This window comes from Rhagoletis pomonella, unplaced genomic scaffold (assembly GCF_013731165.1).
Source record: "Rhagoletis pomonella isolate Grant_MI unplaced genomic scaffold, Rhpom_1.0 Rhpom_scaffold_00007, whole genome shotgun sequence".
Lineage (NCBI taxonomy): Eukaryota > Metazoa > Arthropoda > Insecta > Diptera > Tephritidae > Rhagoletis > Rhagoletis pomonella.
Genome location: NW_023458561.1, coordinates 29021263 through 29037315, shown reverse-complemented (window position 1 = coordinate 29037315; position 16053 = coordinate 29021263). Strand labels below are relative to the sequence as shown.

Here is a 16053-nt window from a genome sequence, read left to right as displayed (position 1 = left end):
GCAAATAACATACATACATACTTACATGCATATACACATTCCAACATTCATTCAATAGCAGCAGCTGAAGCTAAATTTTGTTCATTTTTTGTTTTCTAATTATTTTCAATTTCTGTATAAACAAGTTTAGATATAAATTTCAAATCTTTATTGTTTTTATATTGGCACAAGGTGCTGGCTCATAATTTGGCTCATATATGAATCCTAAAAGATTCATATAAGAGTAAAAAAAAATTTTGTTTTTGAAACTCATATTTCTTACCTACCTAGGACACCTTTCGGACTCATATATTCTGAACGCTCAGAATATGTTTGCGGGGTTTGAGCACTCCCTAAATATTTTTTGATTTAAAAATAAAAAAGTAGGGGTATATTTTTTTTGGTATTGAACAATCCTAGGGGATGGCGGCATTGAAATTCCAACATTACTCTTTTTGGGCCATTCTAATATACACATATATTTTGAATGATTATGAATCTTGACTATTCATCAGAAATATAGGGGACATTTTGCCTGTTCGAATAGATCTCTAATAAAAGTTAATCAACAACAACTTGGAGGAGAGTAACGAACAAACACAAACACAAACATTTTCAACATTTGCACAAACATGCAAGTTTAATGTTCAGCTGATCGAAATTTTATTTACATCCAAAATATTTCTCGATAGTAAAATGAAAGTGTGAGCTGCTTTACCGGTCAACTGTTATTTCTCCTGGTTATAATTAACTTTATTTTCAGTTAATAACTTAAAAATTAAATTCCGAAAAATGATTGGTTACAAGCATTATCGCTATTTCATTCAAAATTTTGCTTATTATTTCCCACTAATTCGCGATCAGTGTCGTCACACAGCAACACTCGAATAGTTTGGCAGCACAAATAAAAATTGATAGTGCAGCATGAGCAAGTTGAAATAGGAAGCAATCCAAAGCGTCAAAATACAAAGCATCAGTCTCTTATTTCTAAACCGCACTAGAAGAAAAACCTACACGACGAGACTACAATGCTCCGTGTAAACACCATATGCTGCTGTCAAAACAGTTCCTGCTAGCCTGTCACAGAACAATCCACTCAAACTGCAGTCTGACATAGAGAGCTGCATCACCAAGACACGTAAGAAGACACCTCGGTCATCTAGAAGCAGACATCGACCAACAGCTTCATTCACCACTGAGCCGCGAGGCATACTTTGGGGGCATCAACAACCTTAATCGCGAAGCCGTCATTTCCGCAAAACGAGGACGCCAAGAAATTCAACTCCCGCGCGAAACTAGAAAAAGTCTAAAACTTGCCCAACCTAGTTGAAAATTAGTATCTAACGGTGGTTGCGCACATTTGACATTATTTACAATCTGCCGAGGTTTAGAAAAGAGCCAGATACTTTGTATTTTGACGTTTTGGAATGCACCCATACATGTATTTTGTAAATCAGCTTACGATCTTTCAGTTGCAGCCATAACTTGGAAATTTTATTTCTGAGACTCATTTCCGGAAAGTGACAAAAAGATCATTCCGGCTGTTCACACGTGGAAATAAAATTTATCTTTGTCAATGCAACAGCCAATTGCGTTGGAAAGTACGAAATATTGCCACGCCTGACGCGCTCTTTATTCTTGCTGGCAATTTTTTCAACAAGAACTAGCAGCTTCCCCTTCAAGTTCATTGTCACTTGGCGCTTCCAATTACCCCAATTTCGCAAGTTTTTTGAGTGCGCGAACGCCAAAACCCCATAATTTGTTATAATTATCAATAACAAGGCCAACAGTTTTCAGGCGCAAAACCTGGACCATCTATTTCCTAAAAAATTTTTTGCGCTGAATATTGGCACAAATTTTATCTCTAAAATCTTCTTAATTTTTTCAATTCCAATTATTCAAACAATGCAAATTCCAAATGGCGGACCCAATATTGTACTTTCAATCGCAAAAAATTGTTTTGGGAGTCTGAAAATTGCTGATCTATGTAGTCTCTAACCAATTAACCTTATAACAAGGGAGGTGTGACTGTCTATAACGTTTCTTTTGAGCTTTCAAGTCTTCTGAATACTTACTACCTGAGAAAAGAGATTGAAAACACACAATTTCAGTTGCTATGAGTCGTCGTTCTATTCTACATTTTATAGGTTATCCTATTAACAAACTACTATTAATAAGAAACAATAACAATAACGCTTAATAATTTTAAAAACCAAAATCATATCGTTTTAACGCGAACAATGCATGCCAATAACTTTTCAATTTAACTTAATACATCTTGATTTTTCAAACACTCTGAATGTGCTAATTTTTCCATGAACCTTCATCATTCAGGTTATATTAAATCAATTGAAGTAACAGCCAATTTTTATAGCACAATAAGTACCTACATTTCAAATATGTTCGTAATCGTATAAGTAATAATCAAAAGCTAAAATCAAAAATATATTCACGCTCACTGTTTCTATTAAGTACAGTACATATGTAAATGAAAAATGCATGGAAAAAACTTTTTTATTATTTTATTATTTCTTTTGGTTTTTTATGGGACAACATTAGATGGACGGCAGGATTCATAATTCATCCCGCCGGGTAAGTTTTTAGAATATCAGTTAAACTACATAGTATGTACTTAGTATATAACTTTATAATATTTTCCCCTTTCAACTTTTGTTATTTTTTTTTATTTCAATTTAACGCGTTCGAACAAACATATACAATATATACATATGTAACTATGCCTACCTATCAGCATAATCGTTGTCACGAATACACCTTTTTTAAATTCATTATATTTCAGTAATTCCCTTCATATTACTTGAACTCAAAATGCATTTATTTATAACCAAAAAAGTTAAAGGATCTGTGCAAAATTTTCATTTTACACAAATCATATCGCGTAACCTCTCAGGTGTTAAAAATTTCAGATTTAAATAAGGCAAAATCTTGTGGCCTTATGCATAAAAAATTAAAATATACCTATCGCGAGACATTTTCGTACAAATTTTCGATTTATAAAGAATTATTTTTTATGAATTTGGGTGATAAATTATAATTAGTATAGAAGTGATTTATTAGGCGCTTGTATCACAGACACTACTATCAAGTATGTATCCACTTTATAATAACAAAGTAAAGAGTTTTTCGAAAGCCATCGCTATTTATTAATTAGAGGAAAAAAAATCCATAATTTTCTATATTTATTCAAAGCAAAATTTTCCTTTTAATACTATTTGAGCAGAACACCCGTTAGTTAAATTTTTTGAGCATTTAAAAACCCCAAAGCCAAGGTTTAAATATGCGTGTAAACTTCTGAAAAATTCCGAAAGTCTCGAATAAACCCGAAAATTGCCAAGACATACATATAACAGAGTCCCGAAAAATCTTATAGTCTTTGAAAGTAAGAAAAAACACCGCATATTTTTTGCCCAAAAAATTTCAAGAAATGGTGCTTTTTGTTTTAACAAACAGAGGGTATCAAGAATTTCTTCAACATTTTCACGTAGCAAGTTGTCTACCAAAAATATCTTTGAATTCTGATTTCACAAAAGAAAAAAATGCGCCAAATATTTCGCAAGAACAGCAAAAATATGTGTTCAAAACTCTTAAAAAGTGCATTGCATCTGGATTCAGGTCCAAAAAAAAAAACGAAAGAAAAAAATATAGAAAACCTATTATATTTGAAGGTCCAAGTAACTGTTTCATCCATCTCAAAAGCTTTAAAATACCGTTACATTTATTTCCTACTATATTTGAGCCTATTTGTACTGAATCTGAAAAGCTTAAAAACATCGTTACATTTGTTTCGCTATCTCTTCTCGTTCTTGAGATATTTGATTTTGTGCATTTTTGTGCAAAATCGTACTCTAAACTTGAAGGTCAAGGTAACTCTTTATCCAACGAGTCTATTTTTCCTTAATTCTGCATCTCAACAGCTTGAAAGTGTTGAATTGAAAATGCCGTTACACTTGTTTCGGTATCTCTTTTCGTTTTCGTACTTTTTCCAAAATCATACACTGTGCGACGCCACCACCGAAAAATTCTGCATACAAACCTACCCAAGGCGAATTCATACGCGGTGATAGCGGCAGCATAAAAACAAAAAAATTACAATAGCAAATTAAACGCACGATGACAATCAGAACTCAAAAGAATATACAAAAATCACGTAATTTTGACAATCGGCGGCAATTCGCCTTGAATTCAGCTGCTCCGGTAATACCACCTTGTTTGAATTCGCCTTTAGGTAAACTCTCAACAATCAGTAATTTTTTGGGAAAAGATCTCGGTTCACAAATTTATCCATGTTCTCGCTACATAATATGTTATATATTGGGCCGTATGCACAAAACCTAAGCAAATGCTTTTGCTTAAAATTTCAAATTTTTTACTCGATTTGTTCAAATAAATTTAAGTGAAAGGTATGAAAATTTAAATAAAAGCAATTGCGTAGTTTTTATGCATATGGCCCATTATGTTGATTCAAAATACTGAATACACAAATAATGACCAAAATTTTCTTAATAATACTCCTACCATCTCTGCGATTTTCCAATTCGCATTTTCCAGAATAAGTATTTCGATTTTGAAAAGGAGGAACGGTTAACTTGTTTTTGAAAATCTAGCAACCCTATTCAAAAATATTTTCGAAATAAAGCTTTCTTAACGCTCACTCGTTTGACACACATAATATTTTATTTAACGTGTTATTCAAATTGATTTTAACTTTATGAAAAAAATGGCAACCCTCTAAAAATATTTCTACAATAAAGCATTTTGCCTATTTCGTTTGATACCCACATTAAAATATTTCGTTTAAACTTTTTAATAGTTATCAATTAATTGACTTACTTTTTTAACAGGTTGCAACCCTCTTAAAAAAATACTTCCGAAATATATAGTTTCTGAACCGCTTTCGTTTGACACCCACATTGCTGTAATATTTTGTTAAGCTTGTTTTTAATCGATTTTAACTTTGAAAGAAGTGCCAACACTCTTCAAAAAAAAATTTTTTTGTTAAGCCAGGATATAAACTATCTGTATTCCAGAATTTAATTGAAATATATTTAGACGTTTAAGCGTGAAGGAGCAACAAACATACTCACTCACAAACTTTCACATTTATAATATTCAATAACTAATTCTGTCACCGTACAGCTTATGATTTTGTTATCCGCTAATTTTTTGGCAAGTTCGAAATAAAAGTTGAACTGATTTTCTAAAATCTGTTTCATCTTGCTTTTAACGAAATTTTCTTTAGATTATTTTAGTTTGATCTATTTTTCCAATAATTCTTCTTGCTTAACTCCTCTGTGACATAAGAAGTCCTGAGAGTGCGTTAAAATTAAATTTAGTCATTATTTCCAACGAAAAGAAGTTATGTTAAAAACATATCATTACCTAACCGGCCGTCTTCACGTGCTGCAAAATCTCGCCTACGTGACGCACGTGTAGACCGCTAAAAGTACGAAGCATGCTTTTTCTCGTATACCGCATATCATTTTTGTTGTTTGACAGGTGAAATACCTCATTTCGCAGAATTCTTCAGAATAGCAAGCAACATGTTGCTGTTGTTATTGTAGCAGCAAACAAGTTCCCCAAAGGGTTTTTGGGGAGTGTTGCTGGAGTGACAGTCCTTGCCCAGATATAAATCTGGGTCGTTCCGGTTACGTAGACCCGACTGTCGTGGGAACGCGCGCAGCAACATCGTTTATTTTGGTGGAAAATACAAATTTAGCCTGCAAAGCTCGTACATTCTTTTTTGGAGACATTTTATAAATGAAAAAGTATGCTGTCAAATGTCCAGTCGACAAAACTCTTATCTCGCTTGCGAGAGAAAAAAACAGACCGCAAGTGAGATTTGCAAGCATGTAACAGACGGCCGGTAAAGGTGAAAAGGTGCCAAGTCCATTTTTTGAAATTATTCAGGAGAGACGAAAAATCGATGTACTTTCACATTATCTGTCATTCAGCGTTAAAACTAAATTTTGAAAAAATGTGGATCTGGCACCTTTTCCCCTTTAGGTAGCGATATTATGTATGTTTGAAGTATGTAAAGCATTTTTTGTTTTATTATACCCGAGCGCACTTGTGCACAAGGGTATTATAACTTTGTTCACATAACGGTTGTTTGTAACAGGCAAAACGAATCGAGATAGATATAGACAAATGTATACATAAATGATCAGAATGAAAAAAGAAATCGATTAAGCGGTGACTGTCTGTCCGTCCGTCCGTCCGTCCGTCTGTCCGTCTGTGCACACGATAACTCGAGTAAAAATTGAGATATCTTAACGAAACTTGGTACGTGCACTTCTTTCAGGCGTAGGACGGACGGTATTGAAAATGGGCAAAATAGGACAATAACCACGCCTACCTCCCATATAACGGTAATTTTCAGAAATACGAAAACTGCGATATTTTAGTAACTACTAAAGATAATTCACTCAAAATTTATATTTACAATGAGTTTTAGACGAAAAATAAGAATATTAAAAAATTTTGGCAAATGGGCGTAGCCACGCCTACTTATGGTTACATGTGTATATCTTGGTAACCGCTACACCAATTTCTTCCAAACTTGGCACAGTTGTTGGCCCTTGTACAGCATACCAAATGGCCGAAAATTTTTAAAATCGGACAATAACCACGCCCACATCCCATATAACGGTAATTTCGAGAAATACGAAATCCTCGATAAATCAGTAAATATTAAAGCTAATTTATTCAAAATCGATGCTTGCAGCAATTCTTTACCAAGAAATACGTTTATGATAAAATTTTGGAAAATGGGCGTGGCACCGCCCACTTATGATCACATATATTTATCTCGGTAACCGTTCTACCAATTTGTAACTCGGTACGGTTATTGTGCTTGCCACAAAACATTGAAAATTATTGAAATCGGACTAAAATTACGCCTACTTTTCATGTAACGGTAAATTACAGAAATGATTGAAATTTCGATAACTCAAAATTTAAGGGCGCTAATTTACTCAATTAATCGCCCTCAAATAATACTCATAATAATCTCTTAAAATAAGATTATTATGGAATTTTAGAAAATGGGCGTGGTAGCGTCCACTTATAGCTGTATAACTTTATCCTATCAAGTATAACTGAACATACTTAGGGAGTTCACAAGTCGTGCTATTTGTCATATTTGCTCTTTTGTACTATTTTTTTAGAACAGTTGTAAAATGAAACTTGTGAGCATCCCATACTTTTTCGTGTGCTATTGTACAATATTTTAACAATTATATAAGACAAAATCAAAATTATTAAAACAGCTTTAGAAAGTTTCTAATGCCCAGAAGAAGCGAGAAAAGCTAATTAATGGCTGCGATTTGCGAGAAGTACGCGCAGGACGCAACGATGGAAGGAAGTGAGTCGTCAAATAAGTCATTTATGAGTTTTTTAAATTTATTTGGTGCATTTTTGTTAGGCGATGAAGATGAGGAGGAAGAGATCGATGAAACTTTTAGGTTGAATATGCTTGTGTTGTTGGCAAATCGCCGAAGTGTCCATCTAGGAGTTCCGAAATCAAACAATTGGGATCTGAATGTGTTACAACCTCAAATAGGCGGTTTTCTAAAAGAAAATCAATTAGGGACTTCTCTTCCGACACTGTCCACACATGGTTTGGTTTTCCCCGGACACGCTTAGTTTTGCACTGAATTAAAAAAGATCTTTAATAAGTTAAATATGTTATAAATTAAAGATAACTTACTCCATTGCCATGAGATGACTCCATTTTTATACCCGAGCGCACTTGTGCACAAGGGTATATTAATTTTGTTCACATAACGGTTGTTTGTAACAGCCAAAACGAATCGAGATAGATATAGACAAATGTATACATAAATGATCAGGATGAAAAAAGAAATTGATTAAGCCATGTCTGTCTGTCCGTCCGTCTGTCCGTCTGTCGAGCAAAAATTGAGATATCTCAACGAAATTTGGTATGTAGGTTTCTGTTAATCCAAGGTAGGTTGGTATTGAAAATGGGCGAAATCGGACTGTAACCACGCCCACTTCCCATATAACGGTAATTTTCAGAAATACGGAAACTGCGATATTTTAGTAGCTACTGAAGATAATTCACTCAAAATTGGTATTTACAATAATTTTCAGACGACAAATAAGAATATTATAAACTTTTGGAAAATGGGCGTAGCCACGCCCACTTATGGTTACATGTGTATATCTTGGTAACCGCTGCACCAATTTCTTCCAAACTTGGCACAGTTGTTGGCCCTGGTACAACATACCAAATGGCCGAAAATTTTTAAAATCGCTCAATAACCACGCCCACCTCCCATATAACGGTAATTTAGAGAAATACATAATCTTCGATAAATCAGTAAATATTGAAGCTAATTTATTCAAAATTGATGCTTCCAACAATTCTTTACCAAGAAATACGTTTATGGTAAAATTTTGGAAAATGGGCGTGGCACCGCCCACTTATGATCACATATAAGTATATCGGTAACCGTTCTACCAATTTGTACCAAACTCGGTGTGGTTATTGTGCTTGCCACATATAAGCAAAACGTTGAAAATTATTGAAATCGGACTAAAATAACGGCCGCTTTTCATATAACGGTAAATTTCAGAAATGCTTGAAACTTCAATATTTCGAAATTGAAGGACGCTAATTTACTCAAAATTGATACACCCCGGCTTACCATCTAGCGGAGGGTTTCGGAAAGGTGAAAAAACATATATTTAATACTTGCGCCGGGTATTTAATGTTCGGCTCCGCCCGAACTTAGACTTTCTTACTTGTTTTGCCCTTCTTTATTCGTATACGAGTGATTACTCGTTTCAAATCAAATCAAACAAAATGGCAGCTATTTTCACCACAATACAATTTAAATGGGCGAAGCACACTCGCTATCGACTGTAGCGATGTTAAAATCAAATTTCGCTTCGAGTAACGTTCGATATCGAATGCCGCGATTGTACCTACTTGGTACCGACCATTTAGCTCGAAGCATATAATACACCAGCAGGTTGGCACAATATTTATTTCTTGACAAGGAAGTGCGGAAAAGATAGAAATAAATAGAGCCATAGTTTGTTAATTTTCTTACCATTTTGTTTTAACATTGTTTTTTTAATTCACATTTGTAATATTATGAATTTTTAATCTTCGAAAAACAAGCCTTTGACTCATATAGTGCAAGGAATTTTCGCCAAAATACTTTCTTTATAGAATTCATCGTTACGCAAAATGTTTAGTGGTTGACGACTTGGAAAAAAATGAACTACTTTCACCATACACTACACCAGCATGCTGGTACAATCATAAAAATATCAAACTCACGTAGATTTTCAAATTATTTCTCTTAAAATAGACACATACAGTGCCGGACAAAAGTATTGGCACCGAAAAATTTTCGCAATGATGCAAAGTTTTTTATTATTATTGCTTTTTGCCAATTTTTTATTAAAATCTAGTCTTACTACATACAACAAAACACAAAAAAAAAATTCTTAAACTGTGTGCAAATTCAATAAATAATGGCGTACTAATTTGCATATTTCAAATCAGATTTTTTTAAATAAAAATTCTAAGTATGCAGTTGTTTAGCCCATTATATTTTATTCTAACAAAGGGCAAGTTGGAGTTGCTAGAAAATCACGTTGTTTGTAAATTTTTTAAGTTAGTAAGGTATTGCTCATTTTCTCCATACAAAAAATTATTGTCGAACATACTTTGTATGGAAAAACCTGCGTGAAAAAAATTTCAAAGATTCAACGCGATTTTCTGGCAACTCAAAACTTTCACTTTGAATGGCTACAAAACTGCATACTTAGAGTTTTTTCTAAAAGATCTTAATAGAAAGTTGTTTATTGAATTTTCCTGAGTTTTGCTCAAAGTTAAGATATACTATTTATATGTGTTTTTGGTGTACAATGAACCATATTTTTATAAAAATTTATCGAAAATAAATTAAAATAAAAAAACTTTGCTTATATTGCGAAAAATTCACTGTGCCAATACTTTTGTCCGGCACTGTATTGGTTTTTTCAAAATTTCAATTTATGCCCTTTATGCAAAGTTATTTTATGCAATTTTTTTCAGTTTAGAAAATATTGACAAAAAGGCCTCGAAATTACCTTAATATAACCGAAGGGTTGAAAATCAAAATTTTCTAAATTAAGACTCATAAATTTTTTTCTATTGCCAAACGTCTCGCAATTTCAGTTGAAATTCAAAATAGTACTCAAATTGCGCGAGTTGGGGCTCATAGAAACATACTGTAGGCAATTCTTTACTGAAATCAAATGTTTTTAGATAAAAGCAATAAGCAAAAAACAGCTAAGAACGCATACCTTGCACATACTTACTTGATACATCCGTATTTGTATGTATATCTATATAAACATTTGCCATTTTAAAGACATTTTTGTATATGCACTTCTTAATAATATTAAAATTTTCCATATACATAAATACTAAGTGTTATTAATTATATCAAATGTAAATAATAAAAAAACATATTTTTGGTTCTTATAGGATTCGAATAGCACGGGCCAGCGCCAACAGACAAGTAGCCAATCGAAATCGGCCGCTAAACAAGGCTACTCACCCTCTTATTGGACTGGACAGAATTGAATGTGAAAAGAAAGGCGTTGCTACAAACACATTAATGCATACACATATATATAAATATTATATGTATATGTTAATAAGAAACTCGATTCCGATTTAGTAACAACGTAATCCAATCAGCTCTATAAATCGGTTCCAGCTGCGAAGCAATTGCGTGCACACAACCATAACCACACACACATACACATACGTACTTCTTTTACTTTTCACATTGTCTGTCTGCCGGTCCTATAGTTTTCCTTTATACGAATGTATTGATGCTTATGTATGGTACATTAGTATAAAAAAATAGAATAGAATAGATACGGGCGAAAAAGCGACGAATTAAAATTTTGTATGTTCTTTCCCGTCGGTCCTGCGGTAATCCCTTTTAAGAAGATCCATGTATTTCCTAAATAAATGCACTCATTTAAGATAAAAAAAAAAAAAAAAACATATTTAAACCCATAAAAACCACACCCATATACCACCACCCACATTCATACAACCGTAAAACTTACACTAAAGAAATTACAAAGCTAATTAAAATAAATATTATATAATGCTATTACGAAGCAAAGAGAATGTTTAATAAGAAAAAGAAAACTGTAGCGGAGAAATGAAGATAGAAGACCACACACACACACACATACACGACAGAGTTGAAAGGAAGAAATATATAAATAAAAATTAAAATTTAAATATTGTAATCGGTTTAAACTATATGTATAATTATAATAACCTTAATATTTAAATTAAATACAAAATACGATTAAATCCAAAATAAACACAGCAAACGCATAGTTCATACGCATGCGCGGTGAAGTCGAAATTTAAAATTGAGCTTTGTGTCCTTCATTTCAGAACATGAGATGTTAGGAGTTTCCTTTAAATTAGATAAAGCAACGATAATTAAAATTTTGGAGGACTCAAAATTTGTAGTTAAAATACTTTCTTGTTGTATGTGCTTCTAGTTTCATTGTTTCGCGGAATCTTTTATGCTCTTTCCCATCAGTATTTAAAAAAAAATATTGTTTACAGCCAAAGCCGGCACACAGCATCGTATGAAAACATCATGAAATGGAACCTACACGGAAATGGCAGAAGGTCCCTTGTGAGGTCAGTATCTTATTGTCGTGTTACTGGGCCAAAAGAAAAGAAATAATGTGAAGTTGATGCCAGTAAAAGATGGATTGACGAGTGTTTGATTCCATGATCGAAAAGTGAGTATGACAGTCTAAAGCGTAACATTAGTGTAATGGGCTGGTTCGAGATGCAATCACAACCGCAGTATTGCACGAATTATTGAAGTATCACGATCGGTGGGAATTTCTGGCAACGCATATCAGTTGGGTAGTTGCAACAGTGTTGCAAATTTTCATCAGTGCGGCTGTTGTTGAAGCGGCTACAACAACGCCGCCTAGATCGGCTAGTCCCTCAATCGTTCTCGTCGAGCACAACTAACGGGGAAAGCCAGGAAGCGTGCGACTTCTATAGGATCTGTCTCGAGTCTCTCCACATGCCGGCCACCCGTTGGGCGTATCTGCATCTAATCTGCTCAGGTACGAGTTTTACCTGAGGCAGTAGTTATTGGGTTATTGTGGTCCGAGTGTCCCGAAGCAGACGAAGCTCTGTCTCGTCCACGTCTGCTGGTTGTGTTCCCAAAACGGTAGTCACAGGACGCGAGTGAGTGTAGGTCAACCCGACTTCCTATGAATGCCGTTAATGTGCTGTCAGCAAGCTGTCGGGTAAAGAGGTTGCTTTATGAACCTCGGCACTTCATCAGTGTATTCATCAGTGAATCATTTTGGCGGAAACATATTTTAAGTATATATAATTCATATGTAAACAATAAAAAGTATAGGGGTATTTTTGGCAGTCTTGCAGACCCTGCAAAAATCGCGACTACTCCATGCATGCGTGTAAAGAGTACTCCCTAAGGACCAAGGAGTACTCCAAAATTAACCACAATTCATATAAAAAATATTGTCCAATTAACATTGCGATGTCCTAGGGCAGGACCATATACTCCATCCCTGCATTACATCAGAGTAGCACAAAACTACTCCAACATATTAACAATGGCATTGTTGTTATATTTTTTCGTTTGTACACGCTTTTGTTCTTCACTTCTCAAATGCTTTTTCGAAATTAGTAAAAACCAAGAAAAAAATTAAAAATTACATGTTGCCTCTGACGGCATTCGAACCCGAACATGCTGGGAGCTAAGAACTAACAGCGAGCATCTCTACACGTTCAGCTACAGCCAGACATGCAAATGTGCTTTCAAATGCTCAACTTCAATCACATTTCGTTAAAACACGAGCAGTGATCGGATAACAAACAATAAGCTGGCGCAGACACGAGTTGGTCCGCTACAGCATGACAGAGGAACACTTTTGTAAGTACTCCAATATACCACAAATAGAATACATGGTCCAACGATTTTTGCAGGGGAGTCCTTGAACGGTGCACGGTTTGTAAAGTTGTCCCATAGGAAAACCGGTTTTTACCGTACAATGCCTTTGCAAGGCTCTGAGAATATCCCTTATTTAAATAAATTTATAGTATTTATTACATATCGTTTGTGTAAGATATATTTTTTGAATTATAATAAGCGGCTTAACGAAAGTAAATAAGCAATCGATCGTTCACACAGAATTCCGAACACAAAATATTTTTTTTTTTTTACTAAAATCTACGAGATTAACTTAGGTATGTACGCTTATGTATATTTAATTTCATTCCACATAATGACTGATTGACTACTGGCTGTGTAACAGTTTAGTAAAGTCTCCGTATGACGATTCCAGATCAAAAAGAAATTGACGCACTTGTCCTTCTGATAACTCGTCTGAAGCCTGCATATCGTTTAATGTGCTTAACCAAGTCTCAACTTTTTGCTTAGCTTCAAAATCTTTCGGTATTAATGACAACCTATTCATGTTATCTGCTAAATCTTTTACGTCTGGCTGTAAAGCATCCATTGTATTCATTTTCAGACGCAGTTTGTCCATAATAGTAATGAATAACGACACGATTTCCGCAATGCATTTAGATGTATTTCCCTTGTCATCTCGTATTGTGATTGGCCTGTCCTCCCGTATCCGCTCGAGAGCTGCCGGACAGTCCAGTCTGAATTTCTTTACAAATGTGTCAACATTGGGATACTCGTCACATTGCACCTGCTTGAATGCGACCTTGTATTGCACCAAATACTTGGAACAGGCAGCGGTATACTCTTGAGGAGTGATGCAGTCACGAATGTACGCCTTCTCAAGCTGTTGGAGCGTGTTGATGATGGCGTACAAATCTGCCATGTTATCATACTTTTCACGTTCACGTGCATTGCGATAAAGTTTTACCTCTTCGTATAGTTCGGGACAATTATCTTGCATTATTCAGCTGTATAATTTATTTCTTCGCTGAACAAAAAAATATAAACAATTAAAATTTTCAACAGATGACGAATTCTTTTGTTTTTATAACTGTCAGTTTGACAGGTATCAAGTATGGTGAATTTATTTCTAAATCCACCAACCACAGAGTCGCATTTTTGGAGGCACTTAAAATTTGTGTTGCAAATACACGATGTAACAAACAAAGGTTCGGCATTCCGCGTACCGGTACTTTGGATTCCCCGATTTTGAAAATCACTAATACTTCCACAAAAATCTTCACATTTATAATACTTTATATATTAACTATTTTTCCATGAAAATATTATACCTTGTATTCTACCATTCTTGTCGCAAATACGTTGATGATCAACCAAAGAACGAAATTATTCTAAATTATCTACGTTCTTCTAGATTATCTACGTTCTTCGGCTCAACTAAGGGTAGGCATATGAAACCTGCTGATTCCAAAGGTTATGACCAAAGAGAGAGGAGTGCCAGCAGAGTGGGTTAAGCCTGATGTACAGTTCAACGCGAGCGTGAGCGTGAGTTTTTTATTTTTACCAATATCTTCGTTATTACTCAACTTTTTGCTATAGTTGAGACATGAAAAGATATAAAATTAAAATATACTTCGGAATTATAGAATAAAAACTAATTTAAAATGCCACATCCGTCAAAACTTGCCGTTCACATGCGAAAGCATTCCGTACGCACACAGTTGAGTGTGAATTCGAAAAAAGGCATATTATGCATTTTAAATTAGTTTTTATTCTATAATTCTGAAAGATATTTTAATTCTCTATCTTTTTATGTCTCAACTATATCAAAAAGTTGAGTAATAACGAAGATATTGGTCAAAATAAAAAACTCACGCTCACGCTCGCATTGAACTGTATATCAGGCTTTAGACGGGTCAAATGAAGAGGTGACTGATGTGGTACAAGTCGTGGTCGAGTCTGGATAGGTACGAGTTCAGTCTGCCCCAATATCCAGATCTTTCTTGTGTAGAAGTTTCGCAGATTTCTTCGTGAAGCTCTTTGTCTACGATAGGAGGTGTTTGAATGATATTCATGGGCAGCGTTGCCGTTTTCACTCCGATCGGAGTGTTTCACTCCTTTTCTAAGCCTAAAGTGCTAAACATATTGAAAACGACGAGCTACGGGCCACAGCTTCCAATTTATCTTCGTTATCGCTTTGTCAATGGCGACATGATTTTTTTGAACGCTGCAGCGACATTATGAATTTGTATGAATTTGACATAAACGAAGAGGAAGAACTTTATCTGTCGCTGGAAAAATAGCAAGATATAATCTGGCCACAATCACAGTCGTCGTGTCGCCAAAATAATTATCTACATACGTGGAAAAATAATTTGACAGCTGTGGTAGCTCGTCGTTTTCGCTGTGTTCGGGCAAAAACACTACGTCATCCCCTCTCCTGGAAAAATACTCCGATTCCGAGATAATCAGAATTAAATATTTACTATGAAGTTAAAACTAATGACCATATACATACCTACCAAATACGTAAGCTTTTTGAAAAAAAAAACAAATAATAATTTCCAAATAAATAGCTCACTGTTTATTAAACAGTGAAAAACTCTAATTTAATACTGCCTGATTATAAAAAGGCAATTTTATGATCATCGAAAAAGAAAATAAACTTTCTTCTATATAAAATAGCCATTTCAAATTTGTACACTATTATACTAAAATTTAATGGTCTATGAAGCAGCATGTATAAAATTTGAAACTTTGGTAAAAAAATACATATGGCAACAATTTGTTTGTTTTTTTTTTGAAGAAAAAAAAGAAAAAATAATACATATGCAAGTTTTAAAGGCGAACAAATTAAAATTTAAATTTCTTAATGTTATTGTGGCTTGTTAACATTTTATTTTTAATATTTTTATTGAGCTTTGTACCACGATTGTTTGTTAGGAAAAATTGAAAAAGCAACAAAGTCTAAGCGGTAGAAGTTATAGCACTATTTCGGAGATCACCACATCTCCTCATCAGACTTCTTTTTCTAGACTTCAGCAGGGATCGAACCTGCGAATTCGATGTTCAA

General features: G+C 34.3%; 2 protein-coding genes and 1 long non-coding RNA gene across 3 annotated transcripts in view; 2 read left to right on the top strand and 1 right to left on the bottom strand.

Moving 5' to 3' along the window:
• The window catches only part of LOC118743776, a 452583-nt gene that overhangs the window by 324083 nt on the left and 112447 nt on the right, over positions 1 to 16053 (top strand). The gene's annotated exons all lie outside the window — the stretch shown is intronic.
• Positions 435 to 11421, top strand: LOC118742539. Its single transcript, XR_004993381.1, has 2 exons — positions 435 to 2571; positions 10508 to 11421. It is a non-coding gene; the product is annotated as an uncharacterized LOC118742539 (long non-coding RNA).
• LOC118742537 (vacuolar protein sorting-associated protein 28 homolog) lies at positions 13153 to 14093 on the bottom strand. Its single transcript, XM_036474684.1, has one exon. The coding sequence runs from the start codon at positions 13978 to 13980 to the stop codon at positions 13348 to 13350; it is 633 nt and encodes a 210-aa protein (XP_036330577.1). The 5' UTR covers positions 13981 to 14093; the 3' UTR covers positions 13153 to 13347.

Bases quoted from the DNA above. Each gene is read 5' to 3' on its own strand.
- LOC118742537 (XM_036474684.1), bottom strand. From the start codon at position 13,980: ATGCAAGATAATTGTCCCGAACTATACGAAGAGGTAAAACTTTATCGC.